This window comes from Onychostruthus taczanowskii, unplaced genomic scaffold (assembly GCF_017590055.1).
Source record: "Onychostruthus taczanowskii isolate IOZ18803 unplaced genomic scaffold, ASM1759005v1 scaffold45, whole genome shotgun sequence".
In the NCBI taxonomy this organism is placed as follows: Eukaryota; Metazoa; Chordata; class Aves; order Passeriformes; family Passeridae; genus Onychostruthus; species Onychostruthus taczanowskii.
The window spans coordinates 7,127,890-7,138,454 of record NW_024502014.1 but is presented as its reverse complement, the minus strand read 5'-3'; the positions used below and the strand labels follow the sequence as shown (position 1 = coordinate 7,138,454).

Below are 10,565 nucleotides of genomic sequence, written 5' to 3'. Positions count from 1 at the left end.
GGTATCTACTTTTTTTCCTGCTTTTTTTTTTCTTGTTTACATTGGTTTGTTGCAGGTTATGTTGTTTATTTGTGGCATGGTTCTACTTCAGCCTTACAGGCAAGAAAATATCCTCAGTTGGCTGAGATGCTGTACATACAGCATTGTAGAAAATAAGGTTGTCCATGGTCAGGCAACTCCATCTTTGAAATAAAAATGTCAGTTGTGTAATATGTCTGAAATGGTTGGGGTGGAGACAGGAGGGGACACAAAAGTGTTTTGCAAATAACCCTAGAGATGCAGTTCTGTCATTTCAGCTGTACTGCAAGGTACTACCCACAGTAACTCTTCTGGTTTGCTCAGTATTTGTATAATTTTTCTTTCAACCCAGTGAAATTTTTATTGCATCATTACTACCTCCAGTTCTTCACACCTTACTCCAGTGTTCACAGATTGTTGATTCAGCAGGTAGCTGGAACTTACCTGTATTTTCCATTCTTTGCACAATTGACGCCAGATTTTACCCTCCCAAACTTCCTTAAAAGAGAATGGGAACTCTCTCTAATGTTATTCCCAAAAACCCCAAACAAACAAACACCAAAACAAACAACAAACCCAAAAGAAAACCCACTTTAATTCCAAGCTTTTGCAGGCCCTATCTATTATGAAATCTGTATTTCTCTTCTAATTAACAAGCAGGCAAATACTTCTGTTCATTACTGTGCTGGTGGATGCAGTGGGCTGCAGGCTGTGTTAGCATTGCTGATGCTTTTAGTGATAAATACATATTTGTTTGTGTATCTGTGTGTATATCAGTAAACAAAATACATACAGCACCAATCAATCCATAGGAAGTAGCAATAGTGCAAGTGAAGTTAAATATCGCAGTTTATACTTGTTTCTAATCTTAGTACTTGAGACTTGTTAAACATAATTAATCTTGTAGAAAGAAAAAGGAAAACTATCTATGCTGTAGTGATGTGTTTCCAACATCTCAGTGGGCTTTTTGGATGCATGTTTGGATCAGTGAAGAACTTCAGTCTGCTCTTGTGATGAGATTGTTAAACAAAAAAACCCCAGGTATAACAAAATTTTATTAGAGTTTGTAAGAAATTTAATATTATATCAGCAAGGAGGCTTAATGCCTCTTAAATTCGTTCTCTCAGAAGCTGCCTCTGTGCTTATTACCCAAGTGAGGATTTTGAGTCGTGCACTGAAGAAGCCAAGGGCAGTGTAGCCAATGGCTTCTGTGTCACTTGCTGGCTCTGTCTCTCTCCTCTCCTCCTCATTTGCCTTGGGACAGGGTTTGGGGATGGACAAATGTTAAGGAATAATGCTTTGAACAGCAGCTTTCCCACCAGGCGTGCACTGGGAAGAGGGAACCTGTAACACTGACTTGCACAGATGTGTTCAAAGCCAGTAAAACACAGGTCTGAGTAACAGCAGAAATTGTAATGTTGGAGTGGCAGTGGCTGTGACAGGGCAGTATTTGCCTGCCTGCAGGTGGCTGCTGTGAATCCTCCTGCACGCTCCCAGCTCTGCACATTTCAGCAGAGGTTTACAGAGCAGCTTGTGTATTTTCCAAATGGGTTTGTCTTACCTGCTGGAAGGTGATGGAGTGTCAGAAATCTGCTCTCAAAATTTCCATATTTTCCTGAATAAATTTGTTGCAAAAGTTTGCTTTTATTACTGAGGGATATATTTAAAGACCTTCTGATTCTCTTTTTAATGCACCTGTGTATGTGTGTGGAAACACACATGCAATTTTCTTCTTTTGGTTTTCTAATGTGTTTCATAGAATCCAGGTTGTCTCTCCTCTGTCAATATTTGTGATGAGTTAATGATCAACCTCTTGACCTCATGGCTGTTCCTGGTGTACATCCAAATCTCTTTTCTGTCTTCCTCTAAAAAATAGAGAAAAAAGTGAGTATAATTGCATGGTTCTCTGTAGGTGAACTCACTCTGGGCCCTGTGTTGCAAACATACTGCAGGAAGCAGAGGGGTATGTGCTGCCAAATCCTGGTAAATCGTTCAGCGTGGGAAGGTAATGCCAGGAAATCCAGGCTTCTGTCTTGTACCTGTGACTCCCAGGTACTTGGTGGTTGTGCCTGGCTGGGGTTGGTGTGGATGATCTTACTTGCCAGGAGCATCAGGAATTGCACAGTGGCTGCTGGGACTGCTGAGCTCACGGCTGGTTGTGCCTCTGCCCTTGGCAGAGCCAGCACAGCGGGGACTGGGCTGTGGCTGGGAGTGGCACCTGCTCCTCTGCAGTCTGGCCCCTGCACTCCTGTGCTCCCCGTGGCTTTTCCAAAGGGAAGAGCCTCAGACCCTGCACCAGAGCCTGGGCTGGCTCAGCCTCTGCCTGTGGGGATTCCTGCTGGGATGGCTTGAAGAAACAAGGGACATGAGGTCAGAATGAACTGGGGAGATTCTGTTTTCTTTGTCCCTGCTCTTGTCCTCCTACTTCATTTTTGTTGCCAGCTGGTTTCATTACAACAGACTAATTTGGTTCTTCTTTTCCCTCTGAAGGAAGTCAGAGTGTTCTGAATCTCACTGACATGGAGAGCAGTTCCTTACTTGGGATATTTCTCCTGCTGATGTGCTATATCCACAGCAGCTGCCCGTTTTCATATTCAGGTAGTACTTCTGAGTTACCTTTTTAATTTGTGTTACTCTGGCAATTTCAGCATTTAAACTGAAACTACATTCCTGTTCTGCACACAAAGTCCTGTGGGTTGAAGAAACACTTTCTGAAATGCACAAGAAAAAATACTATTCATATATATATATATATATATATATAAAAGAGAAATCAGCCTTTCTTAGCTTTCTACTTAGCCCGCTCTCCTGTTGAAAAATATTCTCCTTGTGATGCTGAATCCAAAGTCATAATGGTTTTTGCATGGCAAGGATTTCCAATTTAGGAAACTAAAATGAGGCGCTCTCAACCTGTGTTCTTGGACCTTGTGTTGACTGTACTAGATGAGGTTTGGAAATGGCTTCAGAGAGCTGTAGGACAGGCACAGGAGTGTACAGGATCTTGGTGGTCGTTGTGGCTGTCCTTGCAGAGGAAGAAGAGCAGAGCTGGCAGTGTATCTACACACCAGGAGGCTCACCACGGGCACCTCCTCTGTGGGGGACACCTACTTGAGTAAACCCTCTGAGGTGACCCCAGAACACAAGGGGCAGTGGAGACAAGTTTCACTCATGTACATGAAAGACATTTTCTCTGTTGCCAGACAGCAGGATTTGTCCAAAGCCTTTCTTCATTAAGAATTTTTGTGGGCTGTTATTAATTGTCTAGAAATGAAGCAATTTAATATAATTCTAGAATTTCAGGCATTGCTGTGGGTACTGTTCCTGCAACTACAAAAAAATGTATGTTTTCACAGTCCATCTCCAAAACTGGGTTCTTTGTCCAAGGGCACTGTCCCATGACTTGGAAAATGGAGCACTGATAAGTGCACTGCTATGTGGATTTTTGTGGGGATTACAGCCTGAGCTTTCACTTTAGAACACTGGTAGCAGCAACCTCTCCCAGCATCTGCTGGGTGGGCTTTGGATATTGGGCCACACTTCTGGAGATGTAACAAAAGGGCAAAAACCTTCAGAAGCAGCAGGAGGTGTGTGGGCAGGACCTTACTGCCATATTGCCTCTTTCAGCCATGTCTCCCTTAACTTACTGACAGCAGTAGCTTCAGGCATCACAGGAGGAGGGCAGGTTGTACAGTGAAGTGAAGCTCAGATGAATTAAATGTAAAACTGCAATTTCAATATTTCTCTTAATGGAGGATTGGTGTCTGTCCTGTAGTGGCCAAGGTAGCACCTGGAAAACTCTGGGTCTCCATTACCAAATATCAAACTAATAATTGCTGGGAATCAAGATGGTTAAGCAGAAAAATATAACCATCTTCCACAGAACAAGCTGCAATACTCAAGAGTCTTGTGGAATAAAAAATTATTTCTGCACTTACCTACAGGTCTCAGTAGGGGCTCTTTTTTATTCACTGAAAGAAAGCTTAAAACTACTGGTATCTTTTGCTGGAACACAGGCTAATTTTATTGTCCTTTGGGCTGTTCATTTAAATTTCCACTTCCCCTATTTATACCACTCTACTGAATACCTGACTGTGACTGTAACAATGCTGCTGCTTTGTCTTCCTGTACCAACTGTTCCATTTTGCTCTTCTAGTGTTTATGAGAACAGACAAAGCCCATGAGGTGCTATGAGTCCATAAACCTGCAAACCACTTCCTAGAAGAGATTTGTCCAGGGAACTGGAGGGAGTATGCAATGAGAGAATGCAATTAAAGAGGCTGAGGAGATCTTCCAGTCACAGCAGAAAGTGAGAAACCTCATTTTAGGAGTAGAGGGAAGTTAGCAGTGAGATGTAACTAATCCTGGTTGTTATAGTCCTGCGTAAATGATCCTGTCCTGAGGTGTAAATAAAACTGGTTGTTAAGGCAGGCAGGAAGGGAGTGCTGGGCTTGCATTCTGTCCTGAAGAGGGCCCTGGGCAGGCTGCTCCTGGCTCATGCTGCTGACTCAGAGAAGGCACAGCCATGGCCCGTGTCTGGGCAATAAGCTCTGCACGCCCTGGCTGGTGGCCAACGGGCTGTTGAACACCATGATGCCAGAGTTGTTCCTGGGCTCTTACTGGAAGGCTGAGTACCAGCGTTGGACAGGAAAAGCACTGTGTTGAGTTCAACATGACACCACATATCCTAAGCTCAGGTCTTTCATTCTTCTGTCATTCTTGCCTCCAGCACCATTTCCCTGTGGCCTGATCACAGCCAGGTGGGCTCTGGAGGAACAGCAGCTGGGGCTGAAATGGCTCTGCAGGGGCCAGTGGGAGCACTGGGATGTTGTGCCCAAGTGGAATGGGACACAGCGGGCACAGTTAGACAGACAGTTACAGGGCTGGAACATGGTGATGTTGGGGAAAAGGAGACTTTAAAGGATGGTTTTGGACAGTGTGTGCACAAAGGGTGACACTGGACAAATGGGGATGGCAGATGTTTTCAGCTGGAACAAAACTCTGGTGGGCTCTGTGACCCAGAAGCCACTGTGGGACAGTGCTGCAGGACAAGAGCTGGCTGTCCCTGAGCACCGTGAGGCCGTGGAGGAGACCACCAGGCCTGGCAGGGCCAGGGTGAGCCAAGCCAGGCCCTGCAGGGCAGAACGAGACCACAGCACCTGCAGCCACGCGGGAAGGAGCAGTGGGAAATGCAGCAGGGCAAAACCAGCGATGGCAGGACGCTGGCCAGAGTGGAACAGGGGCTGCTCAGCCTGGAACTGGGGCACTGCATCAGGGCAGTGACTGGGGTTTTGGTTTGGACATGGCTCAGCCTGCCCCTCAAACAATCCAGACAAACATCAGCTCTGCTTTGGAGCAGTATGGCTCCAGGGTAGCGGGAGGAACACTGTGTCGTGGACATTGCCCCTGGCAGGTAATACTTCACTTCCAGGCTCACCATAAACACCACACCTAAATGCTTTCTTACTTTATCATCACTGGGTCTGTCAGGAGGAGCAGAGTTCATCAAGCCGTTATAAAGTTGTTTTTTTCAGGCCAAGAGCAATAGAACCACATGTATTTCTCAGTCATCGGCCAGGCTTTTTGATAATAGGGACCTTAAATACCTTTATCACTCTTCCTCTATCTTGCTTTTGGATTGGAATGTTAATACCCTCTCTGTTAAGTCACATCATCTGTGCTTTCAGGCTGTCTGCATGTCCTTGGGGAAAAGCCAGGCTTTGCCTCCTTTTGGAAGGTTGGTAATTTTTACAAGGCAAGTTCCAGGGCCAGGTGAGGATCCTTGGAATGCTGAGCATGGTAAGGGAGGCAAAACTGAGGGCTCGACATAGTTCAATTTTTTTTTCAGTGTTTCATCTGCCACTATGGCAGTAAAGAATGCCCTGGCTGTCAATTAAAACTAATAAAAAACCCCCAAACCCTAAGCCCCTGAAGAACTCAGCATGCTAAAAACACACCTGAGGTGGTTACTGCATTATACACATACCTGGAGGAAGCAGGAGCAGAGCTCTTCAGTGCCCCAGCCAGCACAGGTGTCCTGCTGCAGCACAGGTGTTCTTCTTGCTTCAAACTGGTGTCCCAGCACACAGCTCTATGTTACTGTCATTCCCTCCACACTCACTGGGGCAAATTCAACATGTGACCCCTACACAAACCTGCAATCTCTCCATGACTGGTGCCAGCAGTAACTCGGCCAACACCAGGAGCCCCAGAATTACAGACTATTCATTACAGAGGCTCTGCTCCTCCAGCACAAAGGTGATTTTTCTTAATGAAAAAATGCTGTCAATTACCTGTGCAAGAAGAGTCCTCTAATTGGAGGCAAGCTCAGCAGAGACAGCCATTTTCAGCAGTAGAGGCAAAGAAGCCACAGAGTACCAGATGTTATTCTATTGTCAGTCTGTAGCAGCAGGAACAAAGAAACAGCTTTATCCCCCCTAACATAAGAATGTTCTCCTTCTCACTGGTAAAACAGACTTTTGCAAAGTCACTGGTAAGCTACAGTGACAATATAGCTGGAAGCTGCTGGAATTTTCAGTGGTCCATCTGCTCGCTTTCTCCTGAACTTTACATTAGTCTTCATGAAAAGAAAATCCTTTGCATGGAACATGATCAATACTTCTAAATCAAAAGCAATGGATGTAGATCTCCAAAGACATAACAACTGATTAATAAAGCAATGAATAAAAACAAAATGGACAAAGTCGAACAAAAAATTAATCCCTCAGTTTCTTCCCACATCCCAGGTGGTCTGTGTATACCTTCATCTGAGCAATGAATAGGCAGTCCCCTCCCAAAAAAAACCCAGAAGATGTTTTATTTTTTGAAGTGTTGCAATACAACAAATACATGATCTGTACAAAGGACACAACAGGGCCAGTTTAAATACAATCAGGAGAAAGGAGTCCCCATATTCACAGTCCTCAGACATCTTCTACCAGAACCTGAACCAGCAATTTAAGGATTCACTTAAAAAACAAACTAAAAAACCAAACCCACCCCAAACAAGTTAAAAAATTTAAAGGTCTCCAAAGAGTCTGTGGGTGTATTGTCTTACAGCAGAGCTCATGGGGCATTCTGTGAAGGGTCACAATGGCATCTTATTGCCCTCAATGCTGATTTTCACTGCATGGGCCGATCTGCTTTTTTTCCTGATATCTGTGAATTTCCGCATCTGTTTGTCCAGTCGACTCACCCCTTTCTTAGAGGTCCCCTGGAACTTAAAAAATAAAACTAATAATTACCACTGAAAAAAAGCAGACGCCCCAGAGGTCCAAGACAAGCGGCACATGCGAGGCTGCGCCTGGGCAAGGAGCCGGGGGAGCCGCTGGGCCCAGCCGCTCTGCCTGTTCTCTTCCCAAAGGGGACAAAGCTGCCCCCAGCATCTGCAGGGCTCGGGTGGAGGCAGCGGCACGCGCAGCCACCGCAGCGCAGGGTCAATCACTGTGTGGCTGGATACCATTTGGAAATTTTGTATCTATGGGCTGGAGCCATGTCAGAACCACAGTGCACCAGTGTCACCACTCTGCACTTCCGGCAGGAGAGCTAGACACAGACACACTGTGACTAAGGCTGACACATTAAATTCAGGCTGCCCTTTATTTTAAAGGTCAGGGATTAGTATTGAGAAAGCAAGGGATTACTGAACAAAGGCAGTGTAGGGGGTAGCAAAAAGAAATGCCTAAGCTGACCATACAAGCACTGCATTTCATCTCTGTATTTGAACTGCAAATGAAAACCAGGTGGCATGACAGTTATTCTGCACAGATTAATTCAGTGATGGTGTGCTGAAACGCCACTGAAGACAAACAGCAAGGACTTTCCAAGCCATAGCCAGTACTTCCCAGAAGGCAATTTTCCTTAACTAGACAACAGAAACAGTAAGTGATGGAAACATGACACTTGTAAGTTTGGGAGAAACAGTGATATCCAAAACATGCTACTTAGTATGTGAAAAACACATCCATTAGAAACTTGTTCCCAAGGCTAAGGAAGGTGCTCTTGACATGCTGATTTTAAATAAGGTTTATTCATAAATCTGTTCACTATTCATTGAAGTTATACCTAAAATTTCACAGTGATGTTTAAGAAAATATCTTTTTAAAAACAAATAAATATGAAGCTTAATATGAACCCAACAGTTATCTATGGCTTGTGCTCACCTCTTCCTGTCACTGTTAGCTTGTGGCAGCCCTGCTCACAGCATTGATACGCAGACCAGGAATTGTCAAAACAATTCCCACTGATGCACGTTCTCCCAGCGCACACTCACAGCAGAGGAATCTTCTCCCCCTGGTCTCATTCTGTAGCTCCCATCAACCACCCCTATTGTCTCACATCATTCTACTTCCTTGAACGAGCAGGTGTGAAAAACACCTCACTGTGCCCCACTCAGGTCAGCCACAGGCACCGGCACGCAGTGACACGAGCTCCTGTACCAAGGGCTAAGAATTCCCATGTGTCGCTTCAGGTGAATCTGGAAAACCTAATTGTGTCAGAACAACATTCAAAACCACAGGTGGTGCAAAGCTGGTTTTGAGCACAGGTGTTTTCACTGAACTCCTGTCATTTGGGTACCCTGAAGCTGTGCAGGCAGGAGCCATGGCAGAGGTTATGTGCTAGAGCCTGTTTTCTCCTGTACAAGTTCCCTTGTAGGTCACAGTACAGACACGAGAGAATTCAAGGAGAGTTTTCCAGGTTAAAGTTAGGGTGTACACACTCCTGTCCTGCATGTGCAAACTGCCAACAGCTGGAGCACATGCACTGTTCACACCTCCCTCGAGGGATACCTCTCCAACTTGGGAAGGCAGTGGTATGGCTACAGGGGCATCCTGTTGCCTTCAATGCTGAACTTGATGGCCCGATGCACTTTGCTGAGTCGTTTCTGTTCAGCAAACCGTCTCTTGTGCTTTTCCAAGCGACTAATACCTCTCTTAATAGTCCCGGGCTAGAAACAACATCTCAATTAATGGACAGAAGGAGAAAGAACAGCAGACAGCACAGCAATTGTTACTTCTCCCACTTAGACATATTCTACCACATATACCCCTTTTAAATGAAACTGTATGAGTAGATGAAGACAAAGCAACACAAAGGCCTCACCGAAGCTGTTCATGTTTACCAAAACCTCAACGGTGTCCCAAGCTGGAATATTATTAGAACGTGATACAAAAGCTGGGAGAGGTATAAAAACATCAGTGCAGTGACACAGGTACTGAACTGCAGCTTTAGCTCAAAATGCTTTACAGCAAGAGGCCTGTACTCAGATTCTCACCTGAGAGAGAAATTCTAGAAAAGTTAACTCAAAAATCTCTTTTTGGTCAGAGATGTTTTCCTGTGAAAACATGTGAAGAGCTTAGAGCAGCCTACTTATCAGAGAATGTACTGTCCACGCTCACTACAAGAGGCCCTTAAAGCAACTACCCTCCTGTACAGTAACCATGGCGATGTGGTGACAGAACCCCAGGCTTAGGAACAGTCACCAGGACACTGCCAGTGCTTACCCTGGAGGACTCCATCTCCACGTTCCACTTGGGCCTGACCACGTAGTCTTTGTTGGAGGGCATTGGGACCCTCGCACGGGCACAGAACCCAGGGTCCCCGGGCCTGAGAGCCCTATGGAAAAAAAGGATGTGACTGTTATGGACAAATCTTATCCAGAAAGAAGTAAAGGCATCCAGTGTGCTCTCCTCTGAAACACCATGTATACCACTGCCTCTAAAATCTCTACAGAAATTCCATAGTGATAGCACCACCACAATACTTAAGTAAAGTATGGTGCTAAGAAAGAAAAAAAATTATATAGCCAACCTACTTTTCTTCTCCTGTTAATACTTTCTCCAGATCCCTACGGGGAGTCTGACCACCAGAGCTGCAAGAAAAATAAATATTTGTAGGCATTTATACACAGAGAAAGAAAATTTAGAAGACAATAAAGTATGTTAAAAGAGAGACCATAATTAACTACCCTTTTACCCTTTTATTTCCTTTAATATTTACACACCACTTAGTTTCTCTTGATGGAGTCTTGGAAGGATTTAATGTTTCTGCCTGCTCCTACCTGCTCATTTTCCTTCTATGAGGCATCTGTTCCAAATCCCTCTGTTCCCTCTCTTCTCTGGTCATGCCTTTGTAGTTTGAGGTAAGACCGAAGATGGGTCGAGACCATTCATCTATTAAAAAAATGCTAAGTTAACAAAGACCAGACCTTTGTCTCTCAAACCACTCTGGTGATCAAGTACAGCTTTGACAGTCTGTAGCAAGTATTCATGCTTCCTTTCAACCAAACGATTTTTGAGCCCTTAGTATTTAATGGAAAACCAGCCTTGTGAACACAAAGCAAGAGCTTTCATCCCCGAAGTCTCTTTGTTGCCCACTCTTCTAGAACATCTCCAAGCTCCCAGAATACTCAGTGTCAGGACTTCCTGCACAGCCCAGGAATGCTATTTTAGAAATATGCAGAAAAGGTCCTAAAGAACCTAAGTTTATCATCAGATTGCAGCCATTCTGGATGGAATGCACTCCACATGGAGTACAGTTGAGTAGGAAAC

At 44.8% G+C, this 10,565-nt stretch overlaps 1 protein-coding gene and 1 pseudogene across 7 annotated transcripts in view; one reads left to right on the top strand and one right to left on the bottom strand.

Annotated features, from left to right (window-relative positions):
* Positions 1–97: 97 nt before the first annotated feature.
* On the top strand, positions 98–6,672 carry LOC121341095 (annotated as a pseudogene).
* A 134-nt stretch (positions 6,673–6,806) lies between these two features.
* Positions 6,807–10,565, bottom strand: part of IWS1 (interacts with SUPT6H, CTD assembly factor 1) — a 37,437-nt gene continuing 33,678 nt past the window's right edge. For 3 of the 7 annotated variants that reach the window (XM_041414534.1, XM_041414533.1, XM_041414527.1), the window contains 4 exons: positions 10,076–10,187; positions 9,830–9,886; positions 9,519–9,630; positions 6,807–7,234 (listed from right to left, as the gene is read on the bottom strand). In XM_041414534.1, coding sequence (XP_041270468.1) covers positions 7,103–7,234; positions 9,519–9,630; positions 9,830–9,886; positions 10,076–10,187 — 413 coding nt within the window. In that variant the 3' untranslated portion in view covers positions 6,807–7,102. Of the gene's footprint in view, positions 7,235–8,788; positions 8,963–9,518; positions 9,631–9,829; positions 9,887–10,075; positions 10,188–10,565 lie in introns of all 7 variants that reach the window. The other 4 variants (XM_041414530.1, XM_041414528.1, XM_041414529.1 and 1 more) reach the window with 4 other exon arrangements.